We start from the raw sequence: 15,226 nt of genomic DNA, 5'->3' as shown, positions 1-15,226 counted from the left end.
AATTTCACCAATGGAAAACCTGCTCAGAATTCAGAAAAAGGCTGTGCATACATCTAATTGTGATGGAGTTTTCCACCCCCGGCTCAGCCGCACTTTTTCCCTGCTTAGTCCCAGGATGAAATGCTGCTTCATCTCACCTGTGTAATTAAGCAAAGAAATGAAATCTACAATACATAAGAAAAGTCTATTTTTCATCACCAAATCAGGGTGGTTGGATTTTCTGCCCCCTTAGGTATACTCCAATCATCCTGACAAATTGTGACTAGTTGAGTTCTCAGTACAATAATTTAGCAATGATTACTCTGACTATAGGGTTTATATTTACATCTGTATCATAACCATTAACATCATATCTTATTTTATGTATAGTGGCTATCACTGCATCCAATTCAGTCATCAAAATAAAGCAATATCATCTGTACAATTTCTGAACATCTGTTGAGTAAAAATGCCAGAGGCCCTTTCAGTAATAAACCATTTAACAGCTGCCTAATTGCTGTATGAATCAGCATCATAGTCTGTAAAATGGTCTAACAAATACAGGGTATGTGCTTCTCTCTGAGGCAGAAGTTTAATTTCTTCTGTCTCTGTTTTTTTATGTCCAAAAAGCTGCATCTTTTTGCCAAATTAGAAACAAATGTGTTTGTATCAAATCCACATACACAGAATATATTTTATATGCTTTTTCTTAATGACAAAAATGTCTCTTCTCCTATTTTGAACTTTCAACACCAGGCTAGCATTTGATAACTGCTGAAGAAAATATCTTGAATTGCTGTTCAAGTTAAACACATATTGGTTGGTTGATTCTGCAAAGAAGTGACAGGCTATTTTGCAAACAGGCATTAATCCTTTGAGTCATCTAGCATCAGGACAGAAGAGTAGGCACAGCAGGCCCCACACTTTCAGGACCGCTTAACTTTAGATGTCTGTTAAATCAGTGAGACGTAGGGTGTTTCTAGACATGCTTATTAGGATGTTTTCATCTCTTGCTTTCCGGTTGCGTCAGCTGGTGAAAGCAAACATTTTTTCCTTGAATGCCAAGTTTATTTCACTGCCTAGCCTGAATGATCTTGTGGCTGTAGCATATCCATGTTGATTCCAAGTAGATAAACTGTGTAAACCAGTTTGTTAAGTTGCCTCTGTTTACACCACTGATCAAATTACGCCCAGAGGCAAGTTGTTTGTATAGGCCATGTTAGAAGTGCCATTGTGCTTATGGAAGCAAATTTCTAAGTTCTTTACCCAGTTGTAGAGTGGGATTTGTAACTTTTTCCGCTGTTAACAAAAAAAAAAAAAAAAAAAAAACTCGTCTGGGACACCCTCTTCATCAGCAGAGAGGAGGGGGAGGAGGGAACAGCAAATGTTGTTTGGAACAGGCAGTTTCAAGACGCCCCTGAACCAGAGGAGACTGGGACCAAAGAGTTGTATTTCTTTTCTCCCGTGTACAGCATCTGTGTATGTTTGTGTTTACATGTGTTAGCCTGCATGCACACATTTAAACCGTAGACGCCGTTTCCTCCTTGACTGCCTGTGCTGCACGAGTATGTGATGTGTCTGCGTCTGTGTTGCATGTGTACGTGCGTCCATGTTTACAGTATGTGCCTGGCACTTGTAGACCTGACAAGACTGTAAAGCAGCTTCTTCCGGTGTTTTTCAAGAGAGAGAGCGTTTTCCACAGGGATGCAGGACATGCTTCATTTCACCACAGGTCGAGGTGGTGTGGATGGTGAGGTGGTGTAATAACCTCACAGATGCCAAGGATGCTGTAGTTACAGATACTGTGTGTAGCAGAATAACATTTACACTCAGAGGAGCATCTCGCACATTTTTACATTGCATGCAGCTCAAAGGCAACAGCTGCTTATGTTTTTAAACTGTTCTAATGACATTTAGACTGAACATCAAAAATGAAACACATGGCATTGTCACCATGCTGTCATCATCTACACTACTCCTCTGTCCATTTTATACAGCCACTGCTGAACAGTGATATATCCTTAGTCTCGACACTTGCAATTACTCATCTGAAAACAAAAACACATTGTGACAAGGTGTACTATTGTTCATGCTAAATTATTTACTGAGCCACAAGCTTTTGTAAACTTCAGCGCCAATTAATCTCAAGAACCTCTTTTGTGTGAGAGCTTAATCGTTTGCTAATTAGCGTCCTTGCTAACAGACACTCTCAGTGGAAATATACGATTACATAGCCCATCGACAGGCTCAGTAAACAAAGGCTGTTTGCCAAAATGCCAAAGCAGTTGTTGTAAAGCTGGAGAGGGGCAAATTTGTGTGTGTGTGTGTGTGTGTGTGCAGCCTACTGTATGGGAATGTGTTATGACTGAGTGACGAAGAAAGTGAGATAAAGAGGGCAAACAAAGAGTGTGATTGTTGAGCACGTTTTGATTTCGCTCTTTACCTCATTGTGATTTCATGTTAACCTTAAAGTGAACATGTTGGCTTGTTTATACACGGCAGTGCTGAGAGTCCATCGGCTAGACAACCCGGAATAGATGACCTCAGACAGATGGCTTAGTGCTGCAAAACTGAGAGAAGGATGTAGTGGGTGGACTGAGAGACAGAGAGAGAGAAAGAGGAAAGAGGAGGACAAAGAAATGGAGGAAAAGCGGGGGGGTTGCAGCAGGACTGATGTTATCTGACAAATGTAAGTATGTTGTTTTTACAAGACGATCAGTAGCTGAAAGTAACTAAGTAGACTTACTCAAGTATAGTACTTGGTACAATTTTCTTGTACTTTACTTGAGTATTTAGGTTTTAATGCTTTATCCTTCCACTCAGCTACATCTGCCTGATAGCCGTACACCCCTACTTACTTTTCAGATTAAGATTTTACATAAAAACATGTGATGAGTTTCCAAAATACAATTCATTTCATTGGTTCAAAGAGTGGCCCATTACAATTCAGATGATGAGTTGTTAGCAGTTCCACCACACTTCTCAGATGGTTTCATTTAAATATGTGTTTGAGGCCAAAAGCAGTATAATGTTCCTTTGTTTTTCCTGCGTTGCTCTTCTTTTAATTGTCTCACTACCTCTCAGACTTATCTTGAAACCCTGTGGAGAGGTACTGAACCTCAAGTTGGAAACGTGCATTGATGCAACAATATCAATGGTGTAATGATGTAATATATAATAAAACACTCACATGGGTCATTTGTCTGCAGGAATGCTTTTACTTTTGATACTTCAGGTACATTTAGCTGATAATACCTCAGTACTTTCACTTAAGGAGAATTTTAAATGCAGGACTCTTACTTGTGGTGGGTTTGAACACTTTTAGTGATAAACAGAGCTTCAATAGCCAGAACTTTTTCCATGTGTCTGACTGTTTCACTCTCATCCCTCTTCCTGTTTTTCACTTGGACCTCCAGTTGCTGTAATTCTAAGGCTCATGAGATCAGACAAGGATGAAAATGAATCACAGAGAAATCAGTGTAATGTGAACAGGTGAAGCTGTAGGAAAGCAGTTAGGTGGTAAAACTAAAATTTTGGTGGCAAATTAGAAATAAGATTTGAAAAAAATAAATAAGGTGATATGTCTCTTTTGTCTCATCCTCAGTTCTCTCTCTCTCTTTCTGGATAAGATAATTTGCTCTCCTGACTGCAATTATGCTTTTCAGTGATGGAGTGTAACATGCTGGGGCTTAGTTTTGATTGTCACCACAGGCCCACAGATTACATTGGGCCAAAGTCAATGGGAAAGGAGCTGAGTGCCCCCGTGATGGAGTGTATATCTCCAGCTTTTCAGCCAGCCTGCCTCCCAGGCACCCGGCCAGTTAGGAAACCTGCTAGTCAGTCGATCCATCAGTCAGTCAGTCGGCCAGTTGGTCAACGATCCAGCCAGTCCATCAGGTGGCCAAACTGCCGCCAAGTTTATCAGTCTGTAAGACAGGTTTCACACCATTAACTCTACCTCTGTACCGCTTCCTTTCCTTGGGGGAGGGTGGGGGGGTTGAGTGGGGCTTGAGGTGAGTTACTATGATCAGACTGCAGCCCCCTGTAATACAACAGAGGCCATGTTCCCACCTGTGGTTTACTGAAGGAGACAGGAAGTTGAAAAAGTGAGGGAGGGGAAAGAGGAGGAAAAGAATGAGAAATACTAGACTATGTCAAACCAAGCATAACATAATATTATCCATTTCATGGTATATTATTTACATTAGCTAAATACGACAGCTGACTTCAACTGAATTTCACCGAATTCTTGCTCAATGTGTATTTATTGTCAGTGCTGATACCAGTTGTATTTATGCCTGCAACTAATTATTATTTTCCCTGAAGATTAACCTGTCGATGTCAGCAAACAATAAAAATGGCCGTCACAATTTCCCCGAGTTAAAATGTTTGCTTTGACAATGACATTAACCTAGAACAGCAGAAAACCCACACATTTGAAGTAATGAAAATAATGAAAGCTCATAATTTTTGCTCGGTAAATGACTTAAAAAACAAACAAACAAAAGCTGATAAGCTTGCCAACAGGTATTGTTATGGACTATTAACCAAAATTTGGGAGCAGGATTCAGTCTCGTCATGCCAAATGATATCATTAGATTTCAAATACTAATTTGAATTTGAAGTGGGATATTTGGGACCAGAAGGGGCAGAAAAGAAAATCGGGAGTGAGCAAATGTTGAGGGGGAAGAGCAATGCAGAAACAAAGGGGGAAGAGAAGTTAATCTCCAAAGTCAGCAGAGGCTGACTGTTCATTGCCTGTGTGAGGACTGGAGCACCATCTTGTTAACAGAGGTCCGCTTAGCATAGATATCTGGAGCTCTATCTATCTATCTATCTATCTATCTATCTATCTATCTATCTATCTATCTATCTATCTATCTATCTATCTATCTACATCTGGTGGCAGTAAGGATTACAACAGCATCCATGCACATATGAATATAATGATATTGTCCCACATAGTACCAGAACCATCTGGAAACATGACAACAAACAGGTGACCCAAACACTTTTTTTTTTTTTACATAACATGACCTGTTAACCTTTAAGTTCTCTCTCTCACTTTCTGTTTCCACATCCTTTCTCTCCTCCTCCTTCCTCCTCATCTTCCTCCTCCTCCTCCTCCTCCATCCTCTGGAACACATGGTTATCGCCTACGAGTGGTTGTCATGGTGATCGACCCCGAGGGACTCATCCCAAAACCAAAAGTTCTGCTTGTCTGAAATAGAACCTCCGCCTCTCTCCAGGGGGAAGGGGGTTCATTTGACACATGAGGGGAGGCAGGGAGAGAGAGAGACAGAGAGAGAGAGAGAGAGAGAGAGAGAAAGAAGGGGGTGGGGGGTTCAGTCAAGGAGAGAGAGATGAAAGAGTAAGGACAGGGAGGAGAGAGAGAGAGAGAGAGAAGGGGAGAGAATGAGGCAACGTGCATCCATTCCAACTGGGTCACATCGCGGGAGCATTGCGTAAGCGTAAACACTGCTGCCCCTGTGCTATGCCCTTAGCACACACACACACACACACACACACACACACACACACTGTGCCTTTCCAAAGCTTACTACTGTCTGGGAATCAGCCGTTTTGTATGACAGTGTAGTGTTTGTCAGACTCTGCACAGCACCAAGCTGTGGTTCCATCTCTTTTCTCTCGCGTTCTTTCTCTCAGTGGATTTGCGATAAGCACATCATGACAGTGGAGTGAACCCTCCTCTCTGTTAGCTGCCAGACTGGACAGCAGCATGACGTAGCATTTCTTCCCTGCTGCATATCCTGCAAACAAGAAGACTGTGTGCTTCTACAGTCATCATGACCTCCAGTTTTTGTAAAGCAGGGCTGTAAATATACCAAACCTGCGTCATTCTCATGAATGTTACCACGTAGATTCATTCATAACAGTGTGTGTGAGGCCTTTAGGGGATTTCAACTTATTCCAACAGATCATCATTTACACTTTACAGCTGATCATCCTCACAATGTCTTTCCATGCTGTATTTATCGGGCACTGAAGTGGCCTATCACTGGATTTCCCAGACATATCCTCTCGGTGGAGGAGCAGCTGCACAGTAGCAGTGCTTGAAGCACGTCTGTAACAGGAAGGCTCCTCACAGTGGCCACCTCTTCCCACAGTGCTCCCTATGCATGCTGGGTGTGTTGTTTACAGGCCCTCAAAGGTGCTTGTGTGTTCCCAGCATGCTCTGCTCTACACATGTTTGAATATCTTTAGACCTACGTAAATAAACATGAATGCAAATGCAGTTCGTATTTGCGAGAATTGTTTGCGCAGTGCACTGCTTGTGCGTCGGTAGAGGGTGTGATTGTCTATAAAAGGAACAGCCAAAGCCAGTTGTTTAAAATCCTAGTTGGACGGTTTCAAATCCCCCCCTTACACTCAGAGAGGAGAATAGAGGGAGGGAGTGCGGATGTGTATGTGAGTGAGTGTGTGTGTGTGTGTGTGTGTCTATGTGTGTGTATATATATATATATATATATATATGTGTGTGTGTGTGTGTTTGTGTGTGTGTGTGTGTGTGTGTATGTGTATGTCAGTCTGTCTGCATGTCAGGAGAGCCTTTCCAATCAGGGAAGAGATGGGAGAGACACTGACAGACAGACAGATTTCAGACAGACAGACTGGGAAGGCAGAGGGAGAGACAGAGTGGAGCAAAGGGAGAGAGAGAGAGAGAGAGAGACGGGAGGGGGTGGGGCTACTCCTGGAGGGGGCGTGGTCGGGCGGCTGTCACTCACTGGCGGTTGCCATAGCGAGCGGGCGGTCCCGAACAGCGGGGCATCCAATGGGAGACGACGCTGCTTGTGTCACCATGGTGACGGGGCTGTGCCCAGGGAGGTTGTGATGGGTTGACAGGTGCGTGACAATCGGAGCTCTCTGCAAGCATGTACGCCAAAGGCAAGAGTAGCAACGTGCCGTCCGACAGCCAAGCCAGAGAAAAGTAAGTTTTATTTATGGGGGAGGAAACCGCGGCTGTGAGGGAAGTTCATGAGCGGCCGGGGGCAGTCACACACGGAGCTGCGGTAGGGGAGGGCACACGGCGCTACACTCGGCGGCATGGGGCTCTCTGCTCAGCGCTCTGCGAGGCTTGGAAAGTTGACTGCTTCATTTATTTGAAGAAAGATAGACATTTTGTCGGCGTTGTTTTGCTGTTATTAGTCAAAGCAGGGTAGAATTTAACACGTAGTTTATGCTTCGCTGGTTAATTTAATGTTTTTTTTATTCTAAACCCAGCAACATCCTTCTCTTGTGATGTCCTGACGTTTCACTGCTTGTTGCCTATTTCGTTTAATTTCGAACTGTTTCATTTTGAACGTTCGTTTGTAATTTTTCTATTTTCTTTGCGTTGGTTTACGTATGTTTTACACGTGTGTGGAACTGTTCCTTCTCAGTGTCAGCGTAGCAGTTTTGGAAACATGCGGAGCGAAACTAGACGTTCACGACAGTCTGTCTGTAGGCTGTGGAAGCGGCAACAAAGTCCGCGCATTTGACTGCTCGCATTGAACCGCTGTGTATATGTGTATGTGTGTGTTTTTGAGGTGTCGCTTTTTTCCAAGAGACTGTCCTGCGTTTGAATGCCACGCTCCGTGAGTCCAGTCACCGCTACAGCAGCGGCAGCACATGAGATTTGTGACAGCAGACAGTCATCTTGTCTCCACATTTCTGGCGAAGCAGGAAGAGTCGATCCAGCTTTTCTTTTCCTTTTAGTAACTGGCCGCGTAGAGGAAGATGTACAGCACTTTCTGTTTCACATATTAGCAGAGCAAAGATATACGGTTTTTGATGGAAAGGGTTGTCATGGCTGTGCTGTTCACTGACTGGGTTCATAAACAGAGAACAAGAGTTTGACCCAAGAATGGAACTAATTAGGCTTTTTTCCTCCCCCTTATCACACAAGAGGTTTCACATTGTAGAATTAAGACAGTTTTGGAGGTCAAATATAGTCTTAACAGAATTATCATATTTAGCCAGGTTGTTACAAATACCTGAACTTATTTTTTAAAAAGCACATAATTTTTAAAAGTGCTACTTTTCAACATGCATCTTGTATCTGATGTAATGCTAACACTAAATTCAGATGTTCCAAAACTAAGTGCACAGAGAATGACAGAGCTTGCCTTATGGTGAAGCCCCTGTTCAGTTTGCATTTAACAAGACATGGCTGCTCAGTACTTTTTGGCCACTTTGGGGGTCAGATGGTCAGTGAGCAGGGATCGTAGATCAGCTCCCGCTGGGATAGAGGAGCATGTATCTTGATGATATGCCTCCGACTGAGAACAGACAAAAAAAAAAAAAAAACAATTTTACGGCTGGCTTGCTTCTGTGGTCAGGACCTCCCCAACTGATAAAAGGGGCTCAGAGAGGGAGAGAGTTGTAGTATGACATAACTATACAGTGATGAAGTTGCATTGCATTGCATTTAACATGTATTTTTCACTTGTTGCCACCTATGAGATTCCTCTATGGTTATTTGTCCTGGGAATGTGCCCATAAAAGACTAGATTAATCATCTCGCCTCTACTTTCCAGCTACTGCTGCTCATTTATTGTGTCTTTTGAATCCAGTTCACTCGTGTTTGTCAACAGTGTGATTGAGTGTTAGGCTCTGTCCCTTGAGCCCCATTCTTTATCCCCAATCGATATGAAAAGGATGGCACTGAGCAGTGTGGCTCTATCGCTGCCTTGTTGCATGCGCTGACAGAGGCAGAGATGGAAAGCTTCCTTCAGGCTTGGAAGATACTCAGTGTGAACATATGTAAGCGTGTGTGTGTGCGTGTGTGTGCATGTGTGTCTAAGCATGTAAGTGATCATCTTTTTGGTAGAAGCACAGGAGATATTTATTTTGTAGAAGTGTAGTTTGCAGTTTGCAGAGCAGTTCAGATCACCTGTGATCAAGAGACTTCAGTTCACATTTTCACACATGCTGTGTTAACATGGCCTTTAAGTGGATTATCTAATGTCTCTCTAAGGAAACATCCACCTAAACGTTGTTCATAGATGTGATAAACATGATCTCTCTCAAGACTCACATTTTCAGAACTGGTTTAACACCTGACTTTGTGTAATTGCAGTAATACTTTAGTTTTATCAAGTACAAATTTCAGCATTTAAACCACAAACGGCTTGTGTTTTCTATTAGAAATGAGCCATCTACAGTGGTATCTATTGGAGATTAGTCTTTCTTTTGTTGTTGTAATTAACAGCCAGATACATACACGTAATTTGTGTTCTATAGTGGACTTTATAAAAAATGTCCATATATGATCAGAGAGAAAAGACGATGTGTGTGCTGATCTAGACTGGTGGCTGTTAGATCAAAACAGTAATTCTTTCCTGCAGACACTAAACTTCTTACTTTTGCATCTTACTGTTTGACATAGTGTTTGATTTAGACTTCCATGTTGTTTCAGATCATTTTATTATCTGTGTTTACATTTTGAGTCAAGAGTGATGTTCCATTTTGCGTTACTGCCAAGGCCACAACAAAAGAGAGGACGGGGTGTCAAAAAAAAAAAACATAAGATGAAAAGACAGCGAAAGGCAAAAATCAAGCAAGGCAGAGTTTCATTTGTCTCTTAACAAGCAGCCTTGTTTATCAGTGGTGTGTATCAGAGAAGCAGAGCGGGCCCAGCACTGCCGAGACTTCAGTTGTTTCTCATTTCTGCAGCACAGCGGGGGATCAGAGAGTGGGAGAGACAGAGGGCAACAACAGATTGAGGGGAAGAAGGAGGAGAGGAGAGAGCAGGACTGAGGGAATTTGCTGGATCATTAGTTTACAGTCTTGTAGTATTGACCTCAGAATGGACCCCCGCAGACACGGGGCTCTGGCATCTCGCCCATGTAGATGTAGAGGAGCTCTAAACGCAGCTGACCTCTGTGCAGATCCGTTCACTGGCGCACAAGCGTGTGTGTGTGTGTGTGTGTGTGCGATAAGCATCTGATTTGTGTGGTGTGTCCTTGCTACAAATGCATTTTGGGAACATACTTTTTTTTTTTTTTGCCTTTGCCTCACCAGTGGTTAATACATCGCAGATTCCTAAATGTTTATCTGGCACTTTTGCAGTTTGCACACTTGAAGATAAAATGTAGTACAGCACGATAAAAATCTTGCTTCAGGAGAATCACAAAATATAACACTTTTTAAAACAAGAAATATTCCACATTAAATACCACATGCAAAATCTGCCTGAGATTACCAAACAAAACAAAAGCCTCATTTTCTCTCAGATGAGAAACAGTGTGGACACTTAATGTCTATGTGTTCGCACTCTTCGATAACCACCTATTGTTTTGCATGACAGCTGCCTCTTTGTTCTATGTTGTATCCTGCATGTTAAAAATATTACATTCAAATGCACCAAAAGGAACTGGCTCTAAAGTGAAAATCCTGTCCTTAATTTCCCTTAAATCATTACCATTTACCTGACCATTCTCCAGGTTATGGTTCCGTATTCTTTGGAGCATAGATTAAATGCTAAGCAAACACCGACTTCACAAAGCATTAGAAACACATTTCATGAGGTACACAGAAGATGTGGCTAAAGCTGTTATCACTTATTGATTTCCTTTATTTAATCTGTATCCTTCACAGAAGAGGATATGCAGATAAAGAGAAACAGATGAGTAGAAAAGAGATGTTTTAAAGGATCGGTCTATCCAAATTGTAAAACTCTATAAATAAACATCAACATATCGTCTCGGTTACCCCTAATGGCATCATGTTTTGCAGACAGTTCCGATTGGATGTGCCACAGTTGTGAGATATCTGCCTCTGGAAATATTTCAGCGGCAATATGGTGCTCAAATCTCTAAAACTGATATTTCAGAAACAGAAACATGTCTGTCCAGAAACTGTGTCCCGGACATAGCTAGCAATAGTTTTGATTAGGACTGTTTATTCAAAAGAAAATAGTTCCAGTCACACACTGTTGGCAGCAAGGTCTATGGATTATACTGAGTGACAGGGACTTCAGCAAATAAAACTATCTGCTAGATACGACTAGTTTTTACACATATGTGCCTGTAGTGAACACTCTCTCTCTGTGGGTCTAAGACAGCAGCACTGTGTTCAGCTCTCTCTTTCTCTTTCCCTTTCTCTTTCTCTTTCTCTCTCTCTCTCTCTCCCTCTCTCTCTCTGTCTCTGTCTCTGTCTCTGGCTGTACCTGTGTTACGGTCTGTACTTGATTTTGATTCGGAGTGACACTACACGACCACTGACTGTGTACTGCAGTTGTTCAACGAGTGTAGGTTTCAGTCACTGGCAGTTAGAGGACACATTCCACATAGTTCTGGGATTGTGGTCCTGAGTGAGTTGCATTGCAGCACATAGTACACATTCCTTTTTTTTCTGTGTGTGTAGTTAATCATGGAGCAAACTCTGCCTAAAATCATCCACACACATGCCTGATAGTCTTTTCGTCTCTCTCCATTTCTCTCACAGACTCGTGCAGCACATGTCTGTTTTTGTTGACTTTTTTCCTAAAAAGTACAACCTGCTTTTTATTTGTTTTCGACACATCATATTAATAAGCCCAAACTGTAAATGTGCAGTTGTGAAAAGTCAGACTGTCATTGAGTGTCACTGTTGTTCAGTCTGTAGTGCAGGTGGCAACCATCAATCTGGTGCAGACTTAAGCATTTCTGGTGCTGTAAGGATCATCATTCTGCACACATACATACAGACACGCATACACAGACACACGCACTCACACACACACACGCAGCTACTTCTGAACCTAGACACCTCAGAATCCTGCCAGGAGGCTGCCAATGCAGCATTGCGCAGACTGAGGCAAAGCAATGCATGCTGGGAGTGTTTATCCGACAGAAGCAATTCAGGCTGCCACTCTGGCTCTGACAGTGAGTCGCATTACAGGAGAACTACAATAAAAATAGAGCAGTATCTCACACAGACACACACATACTGTATGCTTACAATGCCTTGTGTCGACTGGGCAGGGAATCTTGATTTTTGCCTGTGCCAGGCAGTTGCCACCTGATGAGTGTAATTGATGTTTTTTTTTTTTTTTTTTTTTTTTTTTTTTTTTTTTTTTTTGGGTGGTTGTTGTTGCTACATTTCAGTGTCCTTGAGAAATGGCAGAGGCGCGCTCATTAGAGGAAAGAGAAAGGAAGATCATTTGTTAGAGCATGAACAAAAGAATGTAGCCAGAGGATAAACATATGTTGCTGGTCAACTTGGCAGGTGAAATGAGAGGCTGAGTACGGGAAATGAGCTTTGAACTTGAATGGTGGAAAACAAATTTCAAATTCAACGTTAAGTGCAACAGTTGGGAGGTTGAAAAATGAAAAGCGAAGGATTAAATGGAAGAAAGATCAGAAGTGAATGAAAGAGTTTTTGTGTCCAGGTCAGACAAGGTCAGGTGATATCCTCCAGGACCTCATGGTCTAATGCTCTGTAATGGTGGTGCGTGTCGGACCTCTGCACTCTGTGCACATCTCACTCTCTCTTTGGATTGCTTACACTGGTAAGTGGCCACACCTGGTTCTGTTGGCTTACGTCCAGTGACGGGAGTAAAAAGCCCCAATGAGAAACCCCTCACCCCATACATACATACACACACAGTGGATCTCAAGCCGCTTAAGTTGTCAAAGAACAATATAAAAGTAGAGTATTATGTGTGCGTGCATCTGTATCCGCTCTTTGCTGCTTTGGGTCAATAGAGAGCATACTACGTGCCTAAGTCTGTAAGCCCATCTGAGCTGTCTGCTTACAGCACTTTCCCCATATGTTTCATCCCTCAAAAAACCAGCTTCCATCTGTCTGTCACGCTGCCTGTGTGAACGTGAACTACAACATCCAGCGATCATTATACAGCTAATAGCCTCTCCAGCTCTCGAGGGACACTTGCGAACAACGGTGAGAACCCAGAGAACTGTCACCGCTCTCTATTGTTGTCTTTCCCCAACACTGACGGTCAGTGAAAGATATCGACTTAAAACTGCTGCCAATGTATTTAATCCTCACAGCAGTTTAGATTAGCATCAGTCTGGGATTACAAGAAAACCAGAGAAAAAATAGGGCTCTGGTTTCTTTTCTTCCTTTTTTTTATTCTGGGTATACACAGCTGTCTTCAAAAAAAGTGATGATGACAGTTTGACAAGGCTCTGATAGAAAACACTTTTTAACCTGCTAAACACATAGAGGCTGTTAAAAGTCCCCTTTTATCTGCTGGCATCCCTCCTAGTCTCTCTCTTATCCCTGCTGCCAGAGATGTAACTTGCCACAGAACTGCTATCAAAGCAGCAGCCTCTTATTGAGCTGTGTGAGGCGGGGGGAGACAGCCTCTGATCGACGCAGGCAAAAGAGAAAAAAAAAAGGGGGTGATGTGTCAATCAACACACAGGACCCCGTAGAAGGCACCCTCACAGGACGCCTTGGGGTCCTTGGGAAGGATCGATGTGACAAAAGGCCTCTGTCGGCATCAGATAGCATGTGGGGAAAGGAGGGGGGAGAGAGGAGGAGAGGGCACAGCATCCTGAAAGTCTTTTATCACTCCCCTCAAAAGATGGAGGGTACGGATGAGTGAGTTTATCACCCGGTGCTGGTCCCTCAGGACCCCATGGGTGTCCCTGAATGCTTCTGTTTTAATTAGAAACACGCTAACACATCATATCTTTCTCTTCTTTTCTCTTCTCTTCTCTTCTCTTCTCTTCTCTTCTCTTCTCTTCTCTTCTCTCTTCCTTTCTGCAATAGTAACACTGTATCAGGTTTGTCTTTGGGATTGAGATACTGACATTTGGGGAGTGGAGGACTCAGATCAGTGCGCCGTGGATGAGTGCGAGACACGAAGCAGAGAGGGGGGCATTTCATGGTATGCTTTGCCGACCATGACTGGAAACTACAATCCATGCTGTCAGGCTTTGTTCATGTTGTTAGTGGTAGCAGTTGTGGTTTTGTCAGGAAGTTTTTTCTGTGTGTGTGTGTGTTGCCCCGGGTGACACCAAATATGCACAGCTTTGCTCCAAACCGCAGCACGGTAGGGATGCTCTCCCTCAAAGCGTTTCCTGTAACCTGAGAGCTCCAGCCAAAAGTAAATGCTGTTGGTGGAAACAACACTTACCGTCTATAAGCTCAGCTGAAGGGTGCTTTTACGTTTGAGGCCTAAATTTTTTTGAATTAATTTAGCACTGTCATTTATGTACACCACCTGTCCAGCTGTGTGTATTTGTCACCTTTTCCCCAGTTTTTTTTTATTAGTGTGTTTGCTGTGTCACACTCACTTTTGCAGCATGTCAGCTACTCTTGTGCTCACTAGTGTAACTTGCATCGCTATTGTAAGTACCACAGTGTAACTGCGGATGCTGCTGTGCCTCCCCTGCCTGCTGAGCGTAGTGGAGGTTGGTTGGAGGCCTCTCTGCTGATATTCCTCCATCATTGATATGCAAGCTGCATCACACAGGCGCTAGCGCAAGGTTAAGCATGCGTGACGGCCAGGCTTAGGAACTGCTTCAGACACTTTCTCTCCGTATCCCTCTCTCTCTCTTACTCTCTCTCTCCTGCACACACAAACACACATTTCTCTTACTGTGCCTTCTCTCTGCACTGTGTCTTACTCTCAATTGTCCCCGGTCTGTTCTGTGAAGTTAAGTCAGAGTTCTTCACTTTAATTCTCCATAAATGTGCTGTCCTTACATGACCACACACAGCCTGTCTGTCTATGCATTGATCCTTATGAAGTCCACAATGACATTTTCTCCCCTATGAATGCAAGGCAGTACATCCCCTTGCTTAGGATTTAAATTGCTGACATAGAGTTCTTGACTTTTTAAGGTCTACTTAATGCCATTTCTCAACCATAGAAAGGCAGGTGCAGAGCAGGGTAACATTGAGACTGTTCAGGAGGATGGCTTCAGCGTTGGGATATGTACAACTAGCACATGTTTTTTTGTCTGTTCTAAATGTGTTTTTTTTTCCTCATTATTAAGTGGCATAATTCATTTACAGGCATCTCAGAGCATAAATTTTACAGCTAATTTCTACAACTTCATGTTGCAGCAAAGATATATTTCTCAGAATGGTTAGTCATTTATTTATACTTCCTCCAGAGCCTCTGTGCAGGCCTTAATAGCCTCACATTCTTCTCCAAATTGCTCTAGATTGCCTTCATCTGTATCAGTTTTTTTTTTAATCTCATCTCGAAGCTTTGTTGTTCAAAAGAATAGAGGCCTATTAGACCCCTGTAGAAAGGAATTCTAATCCTATAAGATTAGAGCAGTGC

General features: G+C 42.8%; 1 protein-coding gene across 4 annotated transcripts in view; it reads left to right on the top strand.

Moving 5' to 3' along the window:
* Positions 1 to 2,649: 2,649 nt before the first annotated feature.
* Positions 2,650 to 15,226, top strand: part of ssbp2a (single stranded DNA binding protein 2a) — a 53,351-nt gene continuing 40,774 nt past the window's right edge. Inside the window, exon 1 of one of the 4 annotated variants that reach the window (XM_051075367.1) lies at positions 2,650 to 2,668. In XM_051075367.1, the coding sequence (XP_050931324.1) occupies positions 2,667 to 2,668 (2 nt within the window). In that variant the 5' untranslated portion in view covers positions 2,650 to 2,666. Of the gene's footprint in view, positions 2,669 to 6,774; positions 6,929 to 6,955; positions 7,011 to 15,226 lie in introns of those variants that run through there. The other 3 variants (XM_051075369.1, XM_018668585.2, XM_051075366.1) reach the window with 3 other exon arrangements.

This window comes from Lates calcarifer, linkage group LG13 (assembly GCF_001640805.2).
Source record: "Lates calcarifer isolate ASB-BC8 linkage group LG13, TLL_Latcal_v3, whole genome shotgun sequence".
NCBI lineage: Eukaryota > Metazoa > Chordata > Actinopteri > Centropomidae > Lates > Lates calcarifer.
This window is presented reverse-complemented; position numbering and strand designations above follow the sequence as displayed.